This window comes from Amblyomma americanum, chromosome 6, assembly GCF_052857255.1.
Source record: "Amblyomma americanum isolate KBUSLIRL-KWMA chromosome 6, ASM5285725v1, whole genome shotgun sequence".
Lineage (NCBI taxonomy): Eukaryota > Metazoa > Arthropoda > Arachnida > Ixodida > Ixodidae > Amblyomma > Amblyomma americanum.
Genome location: NC_135502.1, coordinates 128,903,263 through 128,924,128, shown reverse-complemented (window position 1 = coordinate 128,924,128; position 20,866 = coordinate 128,903,263). Strand labels below are relative to the sequence as shown.

The window sequence follows — 20,866 nt, the reverse complement described above, 5'->3', positions numbered from 1 at the left end:
ATCACTGAAACGGTAAGCAAAAAATAAAAGCAGCCCGACGCATATTATATGCCTTGCCTGTCGAACAGATTTTTACGGAATCTTCTCCGTACTGAACCGAATCGATTCTGCTTAAGACTCAGCAATACCATTTTTTACAGCAGAGCGAGTCTGACAAGCGGCGGGCACGGCGTTTGTCACGAGGCACATGAATTTGCGGCCTCCAGAAACGCGGCGTAGTAATATATTCTTGGATATTTGCTCAACGAAACGCGCATGACGGTCACGGTGCGGTGGAAAGGGGAAGAGGCAGACCGGAAAAATGCCCTGACTCTGTCGTTCAGACCGTTGACTTAGTGGAACGCAAAACACTGCGTATTTTTAGACCGACGATGCGCGCCTCACCGTCAGTTCATCGCACTGAATGCCGCGCAAGACTCGTTGCGAAAATCGAAACCGAAACTAAAAATATACACTGCGTTGTTGTTGCATGCGCTTTATACTGAGTAAAACTTCATTATTGGTATATATTTTACTTAATAATTCCTGTGTTATACAGTCATGTTATTAATAGTTGGAGAAAAGAAGAACGGCCGAGAATATTGGGGAAAAGAGTTGGCAACCGTTCGCAAAAACGCATTTTTCTTGTTTGCTTTTGTTAGTTTTTATCGTCGCTCGTGTGCGTGAGTGTGGTGGCAACTGCGTGTGGCGCGTTAATTTTCTTTCTCCGCTATTTTTCACTTCTCCTAAACTTCATCACACGTCATAAGTGACTTCGATCACGCCTATTAATCAGCCGGCGCTTTCACCGCTTTCCGAGCACCTTCAAGCCTTTAAGGGAACCGTGCGAGTTCGCGCCATCGGTGATGTAAGCAGGTGAGATGTGCTCTTCGATGTGTGTGTCGTTCGGTTGTCTCTGGTGTCAGCCTGAACTGCCTACCACTTTACACGATTTGTGTATTCACGAGTAATCAGTGTATCTGTTCAGTGAGCGTGCTTGCCGGTTCATAATACGCATTATGAGCGCTCTTTTTGTTTAGTTGGTTCTGACGTGACCTGTTGCGGCCGCCTCGCATCTCGAACTTAGCCGCTCAAGTGATCCCTTTCTCTGAAGGTGGGGGGAGACGAAGAGGGAAAGGGGAAACTTTCGCAATGCTATTTCGTACGTACTGTCAAAACCAGAGCCGGGAACCGGACGTTAGGTTTCAGTCTGTGAGAGCCTAATATATCGTCTATTTCAGGCGCTGCGGCCTTTTCTTCACCCTCACTCGGGCGTTGCGCGTGTCACACGCGTGACAGCCGAAGGCGTGCGTACGACGTTCCGCTCTTTGTGCCTGGTAAGCTTGTGGTTCTTTTGTGTGACTCTTTCAGCGGGCGATCAGGGGCTCTGAGCCTTTCTTACGGTTTTTCCATTTGCATGAGATACAATCTCGCAGCCGTTGTCAGTCGTCGCGCGCGAGCTGTGAACAGACAACGGAAGCGATGTTTGTCCGGCTGCCGAGTGAGCCCCCCGAGCGGGTGATAAGATCGCGCAGAGTTCGTTCACAGCTGAGTTTCGTGCCTCAAGCTTGAAATACCGGGCGCTGGCGGGAGGGCAAGCCTCCCCGATCAGTCCGCGACCAGAACTAACGTCGGAGCGGGTGGGTGACACGATGATTCCAGCCCTGGCCCGTCAGGCTGAGGCGACATTGGCTTTCAGCGACGCGTCACGCCATGATGCTCGCCAGTTCTTTCTCCTTTTGTGTTGCTTACCTTTCAGCGCACGTGCCTCGGTTTCGGCTAATCGACAGGGAGCCTAGTGAGTAGCATTCTGCGCCCGTTGTTGTTATCTGTCATCGGCTCGGACAGAGTAGTACACGTCTTAGCGCAGCGTTACACTTGGGGTGTTTTGTGGCATGACTTCTCCAGCATTTTTATTGCCTCGTGGAATGGCAGCCGCTATTTCTGTGCCTGCTGGAATGAGGACTGGAACAAATTGATCGCATTGCCTCTGATAGTTACTACTTGCTGAGCTACTGAGTGTGAACATGACTAATTCCATATAAATCAAAAGTATGAAATGTGTTAGCCATATGTTCATATGTTGTAAAAATTTAATTTCTAAACAAAGGTAAAGGCACTTGTGTGTCGATTTTTTTTTTGTTTTGGATAGTATCAGCTTTAGTTAACTCAGGCATTAATGTTTTGCATGAAATGTCAGTGTGAGTTTGGTTCTGTTTTACGACTCTTTAAGCACTGTTTCCATCAAGTAATTAGCTAGCACTTTTAACTTCCTTTCTCATTGTTGTGAATGGTAGCTGCCATCTGCTGTACGTCCGGGATTGGCTCAGTTCATAATTCATAATTGGGCAGTTTTGCCTTATTTTCTTTTTACTAGCAGAGCTTTTCTTTTAATAGCATATTTAGACCTCATGATTATCGTGGAGTTAGTTGAAATGGCTATATAAGCTAGATTAGCCTGAGACACTGTTATTATAGACAAACATTGCACATTCATAATGTTGCAGGTGCGTACTGCCTTCATTCACGAGTTGGCAAGCCGTCGGTAAGCCATAACGGCATTTTGCTTAGAATTGTTGCGCTTATTGTGGCACATAACTTGGAATTTGTGTGCCCTTTCATTTTATTAAGCTTTTGTTCTCTAATCTCAGTATTATCTTTACTTGCTGGCTTTTGCTGCGACCATGGCAACAGCTCTTTCCTTTTGACATGGCAAGGAAGTTTTTTGCTACCTCAACTATTGTGTTGTCACTTGTTTTTTGATACGTGTGGGTGCAAGGATTGTGGGCTTGAAAGGGCTCTGTTAGTTTTCGATCTTGTGGGCACTTATTGTTCTATTGTTGTCGTAAATTACTTTCTGAGCTTGAAGACGATAGTAGTGTGACATCAGGTTAACCACCTAATGGACACTTTTTTTTTGAAAATGGTCATTTCGTACACATGCTGCCATCAGTTTGGCATTGCAAAAAAAAAAAAAATTGCTTTGAACGAGCTGTGCTCAGCTAAACCGGACACAGAGTGCTAGAAAACACAAGACAAGCCGGACTTGTCATGAGCCAGAAATTACAAAGAGTAGAATGGGCAGAAAAAAGAACTAAAAAGAAAGTTGCCCAGCCTGCAAGCCAGAAATGACAGTCTGCTGGTCCAAATCCGCTAGGAGGTTAATATAGAGATGGGCAAAACGGCTCACTTCAGTGAGCGGCTCGGAACGGCTCAGCTCACTGAAATGAACCAGCTCATTTGAACGGCTCACCTGCTCACTCAAATCTGTTCGGTGATTGGGTCGATCAGGAGCGAGCCGGGTCTTTTAAGCCACTCCTTTAAAGAACGAGTGAGCCGCGGTTCTTTTCTTTCCACTCCCTCTCTCCCCAAGTGCGACGCCGGACGAGCCGTTCTGTAAAAGTGAGCTGTGGTTCTTTTGGAGAGCAGGTTCTCTCTCGTTCAGTGAGCCGTGCCAAACCGTTCAGTCAGAGCCGGGTATTCTGGCAAAGTGCGTATTGCTGGGCAAATTGGTTGAGATACATTCTGAGCAAATCAGCGCTCGCAGAGTGCTGTATGTGTTGTCCTGCGCTGTTGTGTCTTCCTTGTTCTCGTCCGTTGTCTGCGAGCGCTGTTTCGCTCAGAACGTGTCTTCTGGCAAATCATTGGCAAAGGATGGCGCCATTCGTTGACAGCCGCTGTTCGAGCTATGTCTCACGACTTCCACCGATCGTGCATCGTGAGCTGGTGCAACACTTCGAAGGTATTAGTAAAAATACCTATAACACGGCTATTCTACTAATGCATATGTCGGTTTTTTCAAAGGCAGATAACTAGACTGCATAACGGAGGTTACAGTGTAACCTGTGTTATGCAGTCTAGTTATTTGGCTTTGAAATAAAACGATGTAAGCATTAGTAAAATAGCCGTGTAGTAAATTTAGGCATGGTCTTTTCTTTTTCTTTGGAGGGGCACAGGACATCTCCAGGCAGTGTTTGAAGAAGGGGACAATTGACGAATGCAGATGATGATGAGAGGAAATTTATTTACATAAATGTACAAGGGCGAGCTGAGTTACAGAAGCAGAGTCACACAGACGGTCGAACTAACTAAGAAAAAGGGAATTCTCACACAGAGAACACACTACAAGACCTTGCTTATCGACCCACGGGTTAAAGCCTAGGTACTTGTAGAATTGCAGTTAGTCACTGCAAGGAGCCTCTAGCTAAATTAGACAAGACTGACTTGTGACTTCTAATGCATTTGCTTGCGTTTTTGTAAGTTTTACAAACAAAGAAGTTAGGGCAGTCATATTTCCAGGCCTACCCTAAGCTTCAACAACCAATGAAGGTAGCCACAGCCCCTGAAGTTTGCCACAACCTCGAGCCCATGGCTTGGCTAAAAGAAAAACAAGCACATAACGAAAACATCCGAAGGCCCTCTCCTTACGGGAGCCCTTATCGCATGATGCTCTTTTCCTTCCTCGCCACTCCTGCGCGTCACCTCTCGAAGGATGACGAGATTTTTTTCAGCTAACTGGCAGGACCACCAACCCACTGGCTCGTCGTGGAAATGTCAGAGGCCCACAACGCTTCGGCGCCATCAAGAATGCCAGCAAAGGAAAGGGCTTGTCGCGGAACACGTGGCAGTTCGTATATTTTTGCAGAAGCAGCATGGAGATCTGCTGCTGTGGGAATGGAGCACCGGAACGAGCGACCCCACGTGCTCATTGTGTGTGCCACGTTTGCTTTCTTGGTGCGCTGGTGGATGTGCGCTCTTAACAAAACTAGGAGCCTTCAGCCGTCATAGCGATGCTGTGAAGCGGACAGTGACTCCTGCGCCTTTGTCAATGTTTCCGGGGACCAGGGGGGGAAGGGGGGGGGCACACCGTATCGTACACAGCCGAGGGACCAAGGAGCTGGTTGTGGCTCTTGCGAGGAAGAGCGGGAATGCAGTTGCTTTTTCGCACTGCTAATAGGTGGCGCGCAAATCGCACCCGGCAGAGGACCCCGCTCTCATGGAACTGTTTGGCACGGCTCAATATGGCTCACTGAACTAGAGAGAACCGGCTCTCCAAAAGAACCACTGCTCACTTTTACTGAGCCACGGCTCACTCGCTCTTTAAAAAGAGCGGCTCAAAAGATCCGGCTCGCTTCTGAGCGGCCCATCTCTAGGTTAATAAGAACAAACAGAGCTTCTGACCTGTGAAATAAATATTGAACCACGCAGCTGGCCTTCACATTTTTATGCTTATTAAATAGAATAAGTCATTGTTGTCGACGGCCAGATATCTCGAAATTTGCGTTTCTTAAGGTCACCAGCTCCAAGGTAACTCAGATTTTAACTCTGTGTTAATAGATGGCAGCACTCAAGTATCATATAAAGGACGTAACTTCTATTTCCAGTCGAGGCATGTAAATTCTACCGCGACACAAAAGTATTGGTTCTTCTTCTGCGTACAAAAAGTAGAGCCCAGAACTTTCTTTGGATATGCAGCCAAAGATGGGGATCGAAGCACAAAATATTTAACCCCTCTCACTCCATTGGTGGAGGGGGGCTCAGAGAACAGACATTTTTCCAGTAGGGTTTCCCAGTTGGGTTTCCACACCTATCAGCCAAAACAGATAGGTGTGAGTCCTCTATAGACACACCTACCTCGCAGTGCTTGTTATGTTTAATCCATGACTAAAGGACGCTTACCACGTTTTCTAGCTTGAGGCCGATGCGCTGCCAGGACTGTAGGGCCTTTAGAAGCTGCTAGCTTGGCATAATTGTCCTGCAGTTGTTTATCGAGCAAGTGTCGTTCCTGGGAAAGCACTCCAAATGAACCTTTCCCCCATTTCGCCTTGCATGGTCCATCAGGTGACTGGTAGTGGATTTGTTTGTTGAATTGGGGAACTTAACTATGAAGTTACCGATGGGACGACAGCAAACAGCAGCGTCGCTGTGCACGCCCAGAACTTGCACACATAGTGCACCTGAACCCCATCATACGTGCTACTGGACTCTGTGTTTGCGCTGTCAGTGTTTATTATGTGTTTTCAGTGTTTTTGTTGACCCTTCTTTTCAAGTAAAAGAGCGAGCTGATGCTTCTTTGAGTTGGAAGTAACGCCATAAAACTTTTGCACTGCTTGTTCTTGTTCAAAACTGTCGACGTGTAGGCATATTGCTTTGTTACGTGAGATGTGACCAACATTATCTTGAATTATTGCAGCCACGCGTGACAGCTTTGACTACGTTCTAGATTGTTGTAGTCATTTTTAATGCCATATGTTTGAGGTTCCTCTTCTTCAATGAATGCCAAGCGCGTTTCTTGGTATCGCCGCTGCCGTGATGTTCAGTTTCTTTATGGGCCAAGTCAGCCCAATAAAAAGCTTGTTTCAGTGCCATGTTAATCTGCTCATCTGTTTTTTCCCAGCATTGTCAGCACCTTGTGATGGTTTAAATCAATTGCTGCAAAAACGCTTCCGTTCATGTCAATGTCACAACAAAGCAAATCAAAGTTTGATAAAAGGGAGATAGAGGTGCTTTGTAAAAGCACTAAGATCGTCCTGATGAAAGCAAATTGAAAGCAAATTTTGCCATTGCATAAGCGATTTCTCACTGTGTTGAAATTGCTATTGCTGCTATGTGTTTAAAGAAAATACAAGTTGCAATGTACAGAGGAGGAAAAGATGTGGGCTGGCTGTGCCACCCGGATATGCTATTTTTGTATGTACAAACGGCAGCAACCCGCAGATGAGGCCCTCCAACCATTGTTGTCAACCGATAGTCGGGATGGCATAGGTTTGCAGCTGAAAATTCCATACCTCCTCTGGTTTCTGGGAAAGGCTCAGTATGTGCTCTGCTTCGCCATGTGTGTGTTTTTTTTATTCATTGCTCTATATTTATAGCGCCCCTTCTGTGTGCTTTTCTGATTGAAATATGTGACTTTCGGCAGCGTGGTGCTGGAGTTGTGACACATACTGAGGCAGCTCTAGTCGGGAGGAGAAAGGTGGTGGAACAACGCTTGACACATGCGATACCGGTTCAGGAGCGAAACTGTATGATTTTCTCCGCCATGTCATATTCTTTTGACATCACGTCTACACAAGGGAGAAGTCTATTCTCGAGTGTGAGGGCTAGAAACCTACGAGCTGCTTTCTGCAGAGAGGGTGCACCCGTGCCTTGCCTGCGTACAGTTAACAGCACGTGCACTGATTATGTGAACATTTCTGTAGAGATCTGCCTGGTTGGGAGGATAATTAAAGGTAAAAGACTGACGTTCGTCAAAAGATTGATCAGAGAATGGATGTTTTGATGCCGATTCAACAACTTCTTCCGGGCTGACTGGGTTTCGAGCAAGAGGCGCGCTTTTTAACTCTTTTGAGCCATGTTGTTTAGGGTTCGCCACCTTTCGGACGTAAGTCAAGAAAGCAGCAGCGAATGCCCCTCGTTGGAGGCTTTCGAGCCAATTGGCTTCGATCAGTTCTCATGATGTCATAGTTGCAGTGCAGCAGAGGCTAGGCAGTAAAAGGAAAGAGATGGTCCTTTTTCCCCCTTGCTGCTGGGAGTGGGGGATTGGCACTGCTTTAGATAGTTGTCTAGGAGTACAACATAAAATCGAAGGTGACTAGCAAGTGCCTTTGTGAAATGGGATTAACCCCGACCTCATGACAATCGGTCTTGGCCATTGGCGGCCTCCTTTGAGGGGTATCTGCCCCGATCTTCTTGACTTGCGTCCTACTATAAGTCATCTGAGTTAGTGCACACCTGGGTTAGTGTGGGAACAGTGCTGTTCTCTTCTCCAGCATCATCCTGAATGGGGCCATTGCCCTGTGAGTCGCCTGTGCTTTGTTGCGAACAATGCCTTATCTTGGCACAGCATGGGAGGAGGGGTTGCAATGGCGCCATCTCACATCCCACTACGTTTTGCTGGCTTTGGACATGCTTGACAGAAATCGCACACAAGGTCAAGAAAAAAAAATGCGGAAATACTTTAGAAATACAGCCCAGCAACAAGGAAGGAAAGAAAGAGGTGGAGGTGAAGTTCGTCCAAATTATGAGAAAAACATGCATGCACAACCACAGCCAAGCAAGTGGTTGGTGGTAGAGTGTAGTGTCGTCAGAATAGCCTGATGCCAGGTGGAGCCACGTCTCACTAGCTATATTTGGCATGAATTTCAAATCTTCGCAGAAAATACTTGCACAATTTTCAGAGCCTGTGGAATGCAAACAATAGGTCTGATATGGAAGAAAATTGCAGATTAACAATCAAGAAAGATAAAGGGAGAAAATGTTATTTTGATATCTAGCTCAGTTTTTTTATAAGATGACAAGAAAGACTGACATATCTAAAAGCACAGTTTTCCTGGATATTTACCTCTGATTTGTAAAAAATTTTAACAAAAAATAAACTCTGTCTGCAGCATTTCCTCTATTCACTAAAGAAGCAACGCTGCCAAATACCCCATGAAAATTGAGCCCCATTTAGACACGCTATAGCTTCTAGAAATTTCCTTGTATTTCCTATGGATGCTGGCACTGGTGAACCCTCTTAACTCTTAGGAATACTGGCTGAGGTGGGATGACATCACCTATTTGGTCGTAACAGTACTGTGAACGGAAAGGAGCGTGGTGCAGTGTGCAGAATACCGTTGTGGCAGCAGCTGGTTACAGAACAGATAGGTTTGGTTGAAGTTGATGCCAGTGAAAGCAGTTATTTCAGTTGTGACAGTTGTTTCAGTTGCAGAGCACGGTGGCAGTGAGGACTTCAGTGCTAATGTCTGCTATTTCTTCAAGACATGCATATTGCGTACAAACTTAACACGAGAAATATGAAGTAGTGATGTCAAGCGCAGTTCTTCTGATGTGTGTCCTGTGTGTTTCACACTAACCCAGTGTTGATTCCTAGTAGTCTCTTTGGGAAGACTTCATTGTTGAACAAATTCTTAATAAGGTATAGAACCTGGGCTTTTGCAAACACGGAGGAGGCAGCGCACAGAGCGCTTATAGACTGGCACCGATCTGCGACGTGAGCAAGATGCAGTGGGGCTGTTTTCTCCAGCTGTACCAGCTGGGAGTGACAGCTGGGGTTGTGCCCCATAGGAATGCACACAAACAGATGTTTTCAGAGCAGTTTCTGGTTTCACAGTGCAGCTTTGAGGTCACCTCTCGGTGAACCAAAGCTGAGTGCATCCTAGAACAGGATGTGAAAGTACGAACATTTTTTTATATGCGATATATTTTTAAAGGAGTGTAGACTAGACACAAAATTTCGGTTGCATATTTTCTCCTTTGTAATGATGCCTGAGGCATTACTACACACAGACCACCACATGATATTAACCTACAACAATAAATAGTTTATAATCTGATTTATTCTGTAACCTGTTTCAGTTTGTTTCCACAGCCGAGCGATGGCTATGACATAATAGGTCTGTATAGGTCACTGGAAGCATGAGAAAAACTGTGGTACTATCGCTGCTTTGTAATTTTAATTTTATTCATTTATTTGTTATTTATAGATACTGCAACCGATTGGTGTTGGGATTTCAGCAGGGGGGGAAAAACAAAACAGTTTAACAGGACAGGCAAACATAAACAATAAAATAACACTACAAGTTGAAGCTCTGCTGCCAGCATCAGTAGTGAAATAGATTGAACATGATGGTGGAAATAGTAAAAATAAAATATACGACAAAATACCAAATGTGACAAATGCAGCAATACAAACTAGGCTACAGCACTACAGCACTAAAGCCAGCCAGCCCCAAGAGCCAGAACACGAGTGAAGACACAGCAATTTTATCGCAGTTTTTCTCGTGCTTCATGTGACCTATATGGACCTTTGATGTCATTGCCATTTCTGAGCTGTTGAAGCAAAACTTTAACAGGTTTGTAGAAATTTGATTATTAATTATTCAGCTGTCGTAGGCGAATACTACGTGGTGATCCATGTATAGTAATGTCTTGCACATCATTATACAAGGAAGAAAACACGCAACGAGGTGTTTATGCTCTTTTAAAACACCATGATATGGGCATGCGGTAGTCACCCCCGAGTGGGATATCGGGAGTGAGGTAGATTTTGGCTCACTTTCAGTGGAACAAAATTTCATTGCTGACTCGAAACGAACCCGTGGAAAAATCGTATCGTGGGCGGAAGTGGTTGCGCGGAGCGCATGCTGAAGTGCGTATTGGAGCGCGTATAGGTAATATGGGCGCCACACTGTTCTCGCGTACAGAGCGCATGGCAGATGTAAATCTGACAACTATCATAGTGGTGAACGCCATCTGAGGCAGAACGGGCGAGGCTAGCACGAGCACCTGCCTAGCCTTGGCAGCCTGCCAGGCCAGCCCGCGGCTGTTGCTATCTCAACCAAAATCAGCGGATCAGCACTAAATGTGACGCCTTGCTTGCATTCGAAGGCAGCATGGCACGTTTATTGCGTTTACAGATGCCCAAAGCTTGGTAAGAGGACTGCAAGGTCAGTAACGTTGGCGCACTCGTCAGCTGTGAAGCCCGTTGCGTATTTCACACCTGACAACCTCGCTTCTCACTCAGATGATGTGCATATGTGCAACAAGACACACACTCGCGCTTATGGCAGAAGAAGAGCGGTGTTGACTTGATTTCATTTCATTGGTTGGTGATTGGAGGACACTCTCCTCGTTCTCGCCGGCATAAAAGACAGAAGAGTAAGGAAAATGCAAGGGTGGTAGGGGGCCGATGGCGGTGCCCTTTGCAAGGCCGCCGTCGACGGCCATGAGGTCGCAGTGGTGACAGCGGCGGAACGCGATTTATCTGCAGTGTACACGGGGCACATACAAGAGGATGATGATGACAGCAAAACCAAAATTCAAGACGAGTGCGTCGTTCCCATCACCCACGAGGTGGTTGGCGCGGTAGACATGCTGGGGCGGCTCACGAGCTCGCAAAAGATGCACATAACAGCGTTTCTGCTGGCGAAGAAAAGGCAGAAGGAGCGCAAATAAAGGCTTTTCCTGTTGGTTATCCACAGTGCCTTTTTGGCAATTTCTGACCATCCAAAGAGGCATATTTCGATGTTGTGAAATTCCAATATTACGAAGTAAACTGCTGATTTTGCCGACTTCGTTAAATCGTGGCTTAACTGTACTACACAAGTGGAGAGGGGATTTTCCTCTTTGCACTTTTCCACCCACAAACCGTGGCAGGTGGAGTCTGGCTCTTCTGTTTACCAACCTGGACAGGATTCTTCCCATGACACCCCTTTCTGACCTCACCCTCCTCTTCCTTACAAAAGGAAGAGGATTTCCCTCTCTTCACTTTGCCACCTGTCACAGCTGGCTCTTCCTTGTACCACCTGTTTCACCTGCCATGTGGTAGGTGCCAAAGTCTGACACTGACAGCGGGTGCGGGGTCATTCGCATAAAACATTCATTCAAACTAGGCAGCCTAGATGGGTCTGCATGAAGAGCAGTTCTTAAACGTCATGATAAGCAAACGAAAATGAACCACACACCTTAACAAACGATACTTCCAGCCACCCCCAGTGCCCGCGAGAGCACCCTCTAATGTTTGTCAACATGGCGTTGGTCTATATCTTTGCCAAACGTATTAAAGCGATAGCCTTTAATGGCATATACTCGCGGTGACCGTCCGTCCGTTACATCACCACCTAGGTCGGTGACCGTCCGTCCGTTACATCGCCACCCAGGTCACGTGGCGCCACGCTTTTGCCAGCTGCTCTTCTCCTCTGTCGTGCAATGAATTCAAGCGCGGCAAATTCAAATCAGTGCAATGAGTTGGAAACGGCTTTTGTCTTTCCGTAGTTAAAAGATATCTAAGTGCCTCCAACGAATTTTTAATGCCTGGTATTATGACAATTAAAAGTTAATTCCAAGTTAAATGCTGTTGTCCTGGTTCTGCTCGCTAAGTGGTATGCAATTATTTTATAAGTTGCCAACGATATCTGGATGTGTAGTCTCAAAAAAAGGGAAGTTTGGCAGCAGATGATGGCAGGGATCAGGCTGCAATTCTAGGTGGGTTTTTATTTAGGCATTCACAGCTTCTGTCACAAAGAAAATAGTTCGAGATTGGGAGGTGTTGCTTGCAACACGGGAAGGGTCGCACTAATAAAAGTTCTCACTTTTAAGCAGTGGCTGCTTATGTACAGTGCGCCTGTCACAACTATGGTCAGAGCAAAATGTGAAGTGCGAGCTTTCACCCAAGTCTCACCAAGCACTCCTATTTACTCGCCAGAAAGCAGCGATTGACACAGTTAACTGGGGAAGCAGGAGGTGATGCCCCCTCACCTTTTAACTCGATGGATAGAAAGAGTTCAGTGCTGGTGCTGGGGGTAAGGCCAATAGCTGGCTGATATCTCGCTCCTGTTCTTTTTTCGTGACTACATTCAAGCTGTCTCCTTTGGTCATGAGCAGTCGGATGTGGCCTTTCTTTTTGATTTCATTTTTATTTTCTTCAAAACCTCCTTTTGGGGGGTATTACTAAGGGGTGGGTTTAACATAAGGAAGTGTCACTTTTTTTTTCATGATGACATGTGCAACGCGACTGTATCTCGCCTGAGCCCCCTAATTTTGCCAAACCCATCTTTTGCTCTCACACTTGCCCAGAGTGCTGCGTGGTGGATGAATGCACTGATGCGAGGGCTACCACGATGGAACCCCTGAGCCTGCTTCGCTCCCAGTGGCAAGTGCTGGAGTCCTTCAGAGATCGGCTGGAAGGCGTTGTCCAGCGCTGCGAAGGCATGCTGCTTCTACTCAACCAGGTATGGCCTCTTCAGCTTCTGCACACTTCTAGTATTTTAATTGTTTAGGAGCGTTACAAAATTGTCTATATTTTAATGCAATAGCATTTACGTTGCTGTCTCGCAAAAAATTTCTGACTTCGCTGTAACAAAATTACCCGATTGGTCGAGGGAAGTCACGTGACCTTGCGATGTCATCATAACCTGCCACTGGATTGTGAGCAGCGTGCCTGAAGGTACTCGAACACTCTAGACGGTGATGACTCATGCAGACCATATAAGGACAATCGAACCGTTTCCAACTGGAGTTTTGGTGGGAAAATTTCAAGAACATTAGACACTCATTGCAGACACCAAAGTAGACAACCTAAATGATATTGCACTTTCTTTAAGGATGTGGTTAAGAAGGCCCCCAAGTTTTTCTTTCTGTTGCTGCCGGGGTACATGCACTGACATTTGGTGGATCGCCTAAGATGCACTTCATATGTCATTCAGTTACTTGAAAGAAGCAAAGTTGAAGGTCTCTAGGGCACTGTCATTACACTTAATGTGTGTCTAGGTGCATATTGCAGTGTACCGTATTTACTTGCGTAATGATCGCACTTTTTTTCTAAAAAAATTGATGCAAATTTAGGGGTGTGATCATTACGCGGAGTAAATTTTCCACAAAAAATTTTTGACCATCTAAAATGCAAAGTTGCAGGTCAGAGTCCTTACAATTGCTGTCACGATCATAACCAAAAATAGAAGTTGAGTAAGGCATACCTTTGTAATAAACGTACACATTGCACAGGCATCACATGAACTACACATTGCCGTTTTATTTTTTCTTATTCAAAAATTTATTCCGAGTCCGAATCCTCACTGTCGTTGCTGCACGATTCGTGTCGGCAGTGTCATCGCTGGGGGCATCTTCGTGGTCCCAAAGAAAGTCGTCGTCCGTTCCACCCAGAGCGTTGGATATGCCAGTTTTCTAACTCTTGGCCGCTACCTGGTCGGGGATACCGCTCCACGCTTTGACAATCCACGAGCAAAGCACCTCCACAGACGGCCTTCTGATTTTGCCGCTCGACGCCAAATCATGTTTGTCTGCCTCTTAAGTGTGAGGAAACTTGCCCATTGCGGCTCCGCGGATAGCCCGGCGAGTTTTGTTCGTAGCCATCAGCTTCTCATGCTGCTTTTTCTAATACCGTATTCCAATTTCGTCGACGCTGAAATGTCTGGCGGCAGCACGATTGGATTGCTCCAGCGCATAATCAATAGCCTTGAGCTTGAACGTGGCCGTGAAACTTGCATACACCGCCCCATGGTGAAATGGCACTGACACACACACACACACACACGATTACAAAGCACTCCGCAGACTTTCAAAATGGCGTACATGAGCTTTCATAGAGCATGGAGGAAGGAAAGAAACTCCATTTCTATGCGAATTTTTATACTATTTTTGTCAAGAATTATTGGAACACGTTTAGCTGCGGGATGTCTGCAGGTCAACCAACAGGCGGCTGCCGCTGTAGCAGTGCGGGACATCAAAACAAAAATGGCGGCTCGCAGAGCAAGCCGAACGTAGCGCGGCAAGTTCGGGGTGTGCGATCATTATGCGGGGAGTAAAAAGAACAGAATTTTGAGGACAAAATTCAGGGGTGCGATCATTACGTGAGTGCGATCATTGCGCGAGTAAATACGGTACTTGCATGACGAACTACTGTTGGCACTGGGGCAAGCTGTAACTTAAAACTTCTGTGCTCATTCACCTGCTGCCCAGAGAGCATATAGGCTGGCTGGAGAGCTGTGGCATCACTAGGGTGAGTGGCACCCAGTGTAATGGCCTGGTGGGCACAGTGGCTGAATGCCATAGCTGCCACAGTGGGTTATACTATCATTTCTATTATTATTTGATGTAATTTGATAGAAAGTAAGAAAGACAATATGTCACTGGTGGGAACAGGACCCGTTACCCCTGTATGTCATGCGCACTGCCCTACCCAATTGATTTATTGCAGTAAACAATTGTACAAGCCAGCGTAATCAAGAAATTAATGAGAGGCAGTAGCACGCAGCTGTGGGTCATCCCGCCATTAACGAAAAAGGAAGTAAAGAAAGTCTTAGGAGCAACGCAAAGCAGAAAATCAGCTGGTGAGGATCAGGTAATACCTGTACTACACGGGCACGTTCAAATGACATCTGAGTCGAAGGGCATTCGAGACTTGGAATGGCATTAGGACTCGACGGACTTCCGCGGTGCAACACGACACTTTCCAAACGCATTTGAAATTTCCTCAGCTCGTTTTCAGTGTACGATGACTACGACGGCGGTGGTCACACTAGTGCAACAACGACACTGTCACGGTCAACAGCAGCATATATGAGATTGTAGTGGGACAAGTTTTTGAGGCCAACGACACCGACGAATCCGAACAGCGGACGGTCAGCCTTCATGTCCTCGGCAGGCCGGCGGCTGAGCGAAAACACGCTGTTGAGGCGACGGTGTGAATATATTCGCCCTTCTACCTTATACATATTGTTAACAAGCGAAACTAACGGGTATATTTCACATGTGCACACTCTAACACTCACCAGCTTTTAAAATTAATTTGGTGCTTGCCAAATTAATTTTAATCGATGGCGACTCCCTTTGCTTCCGCAGCGACTAGGCCTAGTGAGTCCGCAGGGTTACGTCTGTGAATTCGGCGGTTGTGAAGAGTGAATTCACAAGTTTTAGCGAATGCAAATGATCAACGAGTGTAGTTTTGACAACAGTGACCAGAAATCAACTATTGCTCACATCGCAGGGCGCACATACGATGAACGGGAAGCGCCGGTGTGACCCAGACCGCCGAGCACTGCTTTACGGCCAGCAGCAGTCGTTGCTGTTGCTATTTTGTGGATAACAAGTTATGCCGTTTCAATAACCGCTAATGGTCACCAATCATATTTCTGAATAAAGCAGTTTAAAATAAACTACTGATCGTGTCGGAGGAAGTCGGGACAATTAGCGACAAGCGCCAGTCGTAGGTCATGTCAGCAGCCCGGCTGTCAAGTGTTTCTCAGGCGAGTGATCGTATCGGCGCTTCCTCCCACAGATCGTCACACTGCGTTAACAAGCACGGGTGCAAACGGTACAAAAGAGATGAGCTTATTTATTAGAACTAAAGCGCAGAATGCGTTTTATGTCGTGAAAACGAGCGCTACCTGTTCGTAGGCAGCGATGTAAACAACAGTATGAGCGCAGCCGTCCTCATCGGCGCACTGCTGGAGAAATTTCATGCTCATGCGGTAAATGTTCATTGGTGTACTATTACCTTCAAGCACTTACGTAGACATAACACGAGCTATTTGCTAAGTAAAGAGCAGGAAAAAGCGAGCAGCGGGTATCAAAATGAGCAGCCACAGAGCCGAAAGCAGTCGCGCGGCTGTGGGCGGGGCGAAGCGATGGCAGCGGCAACGCCTATTGGCCGGTTCGGGCTGTGTTCACGCTTCAAAGGCATTCCAAAATCTGGAATGTCTCCACGGAGCTCCGTCGACTCGAATGGCATCTGAACTGAATGCCATCGAAAAATTTCGTGTAGCAGCGTAAGTTCGGCAGTCGAGCCGAATGACATTCGGTTGGAAGGCATTCGAAGCGCCCGTGTAGCACGGGTATAAGATCTGTTGAAGGACGGAGGGGAGATTATGCTAGAAAAACTAGCCACCCTTTATACGCATGTCTTATGACCTCGAGCGCACCAGAAGCTTGGAAGAACGCTAACATTATCTTAATTCATAAGAAAGTAGACGTCAAGGACTTGAAAAATTACAGATCAATCAGCTTGCGCTATGCTGCCTATAAGGTATGTACTAAGGTAATTGCTAATAGAGCCAGGACAATCTTAGACTTCAATCAACTAAATGATCAGGCTAGCTTTCGTAAAGGATACTTGACAATAGACCACATTCGCACTATGAATCAGGTGATAGACAAATGTGAAGAATATAACCAACCCCTATATATAGACTTCATTGATTAAGAGAAAGCATTTGACTCAGTTGAAACCTCAGCAGTCATGCAGGAATTGCGGAATCGGGGTGCAGAGGAGCCTTATGGAAAAATCTTGGAAGATATCTATAAGCAGCTACCGTAGTCCTCCAAAAAGTCAGCATTAAGATTCTATTAAGAAAGGGTGTCAGGCAGGGAGACATGATCTTGCCAGTGGTATTGACTGCCTGTTTACAGGAGGTATTGAGACGCCTGGACTGGGGACAGTCGAGGATAAAAGTTAATGGAGAACACCTTAGTAATCTGCGATTTCCTGATGGCATTGCCTTGCTAAGTGACTCAGGAGATGAACTGCAAAGCATGATCAATGAGCTAGACAGGCAGAGCAGAATGGTGAGTCAAAAATTAATATTCAGAAAACCAAAGTAATGTTCAACTGTCTTGGAAGGGAACAGCAGTTCACAATTGCTAATGAGGTGCTGGAAGTGGTAAGTGAATACGTCCGCTTAGGGCAGGTATTGACTGCTGATCTGAATCACGAGAGGAAAATAACAAGAATAATAGGAATGAGGTGGAGCACATTTGGCAGGTTTTCTTAGATCATGAATGGCAGAGCACCAGTATCCCTCAAGAGAAAAGTATATAACAGATGTATCTTACCGGTGCTCACCTATGGGGCAGAAACGTGGAGGATAACAAAACGGGCTCAACTTAAGGTCAACAAAGTGAGCTATGGAAAGTAAAATGATAGGTGCAATGTTAAGAGACCAAAAGCGGGCAGAGTGGGTGAGAGAACAAACACGTGTTAATGACATCCTAGCTGAAATCAGGAGGAAGAAATGGGCTTGGGCAGGGCATGTAACGAGAAGGCGAGATAACCGCTGGTCCTTAACGGTAAGAGAGGGCACCCGTAGCAGGGGGCGGCAGAAACTTAAGTGCGCGAATGAGATTAAGAACATTGTAGGAATGGGGTGGCTGCAGCTGGCACAGGACAGGGTTAATTGGAGAGATATGGAAGATGCCTCTGCCCTGTAGTGGGTGCAGTCACGTGATGATGGTGATATACCCTTCAGGTGCCTATTGAATCTGATTCGAGGAAATATCTTCTTTTGCATTAATCACGATCAATAGACCAAGCAGAAGTTGAGCATAAAGAATTACGCAAGAATTTTCACATTTGAGCACATTTTATTTGCATCCACATATGTGGCCATAGTGCCTCAAAGCTGCAACACAAACATAAGCACTGCAACATTTTCTTGCCTTTTCTAACTGATATTAGACATCAATATTCATGTTTAGCTGTGAGAATATATGCTTCAGAGTTATTCTTCAGTTCGTGACTTATGAAACAGATAAAAACAGTTGTTCTGATGACAGGCAGAGGAAAATTCCGCCTTTCCGGCACTGAACGCAGCCCTTGGATGCACAGCCTTCATGTCTGCACCGTTGTGTGTTTGGCGTGTTCAAAATTTGGGGCCAGTGGTTGCTTCCAAGTAGCCATCATAGCAGGTCCATCTTAGGGCTCTTGTGTTTTTCGGCTGCGGCTCAACATTGTGAGGCTTCTTTGCAGCCATCTGGGTGCGGTAGTGCCTTCATTGCTTGGTCAACTGCACCTCTTTGGAGGTACTTATGCATTGGCTACTTTTATGAACAACACTTCAGCGCTGGAGTCATGCAACTTTCTTCTGGTAGAAGCATGCTTTTGAACATTTCTAAGCAATAAGCCCATTTCGTGCCACATTTGCCCAAAAGAACAGGACATAGTGGCCAAAAAATGTGACTCATATTTTCTGCATGTACCATGAGTCGTGATGGTATGTACCCAAGTCTGCATCTCTGGACGAAAATGCATGACGTTGTTGGTGTACTGTGTCTGTGTCTGTCATGCTGGCAGTGTAGATGATGCGGCAGCGGGCACAGGTTTGTAGCGTCGTGCGAGGCATTTCAACGCAATAGGCGCTGTTGGTGGGAGAGCTCCGTGGTCCCAATTTAATTTGCCAGTTTCGTAATAAGCAGCATGTCTAGGGTGCTCAAGCTCTGGAAATAACTGGTAAAAACGTAGCTTAAGCTCCAGTATTGTATACTGGTATGCCAAACTGTGATATGTAGAACTTAGCCTACACTTAAAATATGTGTTGCCAGTTTGTGGAATAAGAGAGCATTTTCTTTAGCTTAAGCTCTCGATGCACAAAACTGTTGCACTCAGGTATACCTATACTATTCATTTGCCCAATCACCGCATATATGCATCACATTGGCATCCATTTTAAACCAGCCAGAAGACGCGACACAAAGGAAGAAGCAAACAAGACTCGCCCAACTCGCCCAGTCCTCAACATTGGCATCACCTGACATCCTTCCAGATGATGTTGATGAAAAAGTGGCAAAATAATAATCTTCCTCAGTAAATATAGTTCATTTTGGTGGTACAAGAGAGTGCATTACAGTTGAAGACTTTCAAATGTTGTTAGGAGATTTTCTCCCTTTCAAAACTGAAATAGCAATTCTTCTTTGTTGAAGCCAGTGTCAGCGCATGAAATTTCACCTTTTTCTAGACCGTCATTCACATTCTTAGTATCACAGCAGGATTGAGATTTTTCGTGCCATGGAAAAAATTTGGACTTTAATGGAAAGTGCCTGCTAGCAGTGTTAGTAACAGCAGTTGCAGTAGCTGTTTGTTGTGTAACAACTGAACTTAATAAATCGCATTCACAAGAGAATTTGTTAGGTATCCCACATTGGGAACTACCTTTGCTCTATCTGTAAGTGGCTGTTTGTGTTGCCTTGAGTTTTTTTTTTTTTTAATAATTTTATAGGGTAAAGCTGTATGGGCATGTGTTTCAATGCTGTGTCGTCTTGGTGTTTTCGTTCAGGTGCTGTTTTTCATGCTGTGTGACCGGTGGTTCTGCCCCGACGACCGCCTGACTGGCCTCTATTCCCTTCTCTTCTACAACATCCTGTGCTATCTGTGCCATTATGCCGCCAACGTGCTCAGCTTGCGTGACTACACGCCATATGTCCATGTGTCCGACCAGTCGAAGGTTCGCCACCTGGCCATGAGCGTCACAAAGGTTGGCCCCACTTTGTTTTCCTTTGGAAGGCTTCGTGTGTAGTAAGGTGACTCTGAATCTTATAAGGCGCTTTGTGCTCAATTGTACACGAAGCAAACTCACGGCTTTCTTTGACAGTGTACTGCACCAAGTAGTGATTTCTTTGCTTCAGGTTAATTGAGCATCCTTCATGTTGCAAATAAGATGGCTTTTTTGCCATATAGCTAGGGGTCCGACCTTACGGTCTAAACCGAAAAACACCAATAAAAGTACAGCAAATTTATTCTTTGAAAATCGGTTTTAACCGAAAAAGGTCAGTATTTCTGTCATGCCTGTCACATCTAACTGGCTATTCATTGCCAGTTGCAGTAGGTCACAGCAGAAAATTCAGAATGTGCTGGAACCAGGAACGCGGTGCGACAAAGATATTTTAGAAATTTAGTACAGTTACTGTGAGTTATGAGGCATTGATTCATGGACTCGGACACGCCGTTGCAGAAAGAAAGGCTCGACCACTTAGCTAAGTGGTACTGGCTAGCATAGCACCATCTGCCTGGGGCCGTTGCTTCGTTAAATAGTTTTTTTCACTGTAAGGAACTGCTGCAACTAAGTAGCTGTTTTGTTGCTGCCTCAGCATGTGGAGCATAGGGTGCACAGTCCTCTCGTTTAGTGCAGAGTGCAACAAGAATGCGAGAATCAATTTTTTTGGAACTAAACTTCCACTTACATTTTTGTCTCATACCCAATCATTTAACTTCGGCATCTATGCTTTCTGTTACAACTGTACGGCTTTCCTCTGCAAAGGCAGCTCTTAAGATGGTTATTTATGTGGTACATACTGCTACGTGAGCAGCCAGTTTAAAAAAAAAAAAAGCTTAACGTAAACCATATATCACTTTCAACAGCAAAGGGACAACATGTTTCACCTAGAAAAGCAGAAAATTCTTATGTATAAAATAACATTCGACAAAAAGAACTGAAAGTGGAGTTCTGAAATAAGTACCGAGAAAAGTCCAACCCCTGCATATAGTAAATGCAGCATGTAATATTCCGCTGAACAGTAAATGGGGTAGCACGTCGTCCACCATTTTTGTGCAGACATATTTTGCCAGCACTAATAAAATTAATTTTTTTCGCAATTTCAA

The 20,866-nt window shown here is 45.6% G+C and overlaps 1 protein-coding gene across 7 annotated transcripts in view; it reads left to right on the top strand.

The window, feature by feature from the left end:
• The first annotated feature begins 639 nt into the window (after nucleotides 1-639).
• The window catches only part of LOC144094097 (uncharacterized), a 41,681-nt gene continuing 21,454 nt past the window's right edge, over nucleotides 640-20,866 (top strand). Inside the window, exons 1-5 of one of the 7 annotated variants that reach the window (XM_077628000.1) lie at nucleotides 640-855; nucleotides 1,221-1,316; nucleotides 2,487-2,524; nucleotides 12,556-12,710; nucleotides 19,545-19,742. In XM_077628000.1, the coding sequence (XP_077484126.1) occupies nucleotides 12,600-12,710; nucleotides 19,545-19,742 (309 nt within the window). In that variant the 5' untranslated portion in view covers nucleotides 640-855; nucleotides 1,221-1,316; nucleotides 2,487-2,524; nucleotides 12,556-12,599. Of the gene's footprint in view, nucleotides 1,142-1,220; nucleotides 1,317-1,607; nucleotides 1,778-2,486; nucleotides 2,525-12,555; nucleotides 12,711-19,544; nucleotides 19,743-20,866 lie in introns of those variants that run through there. The other 6 variants (XM_077628001.1, XM_077627999.1, XM_077627997.1 and 3 more) reach the window with 6 other exon arrangements.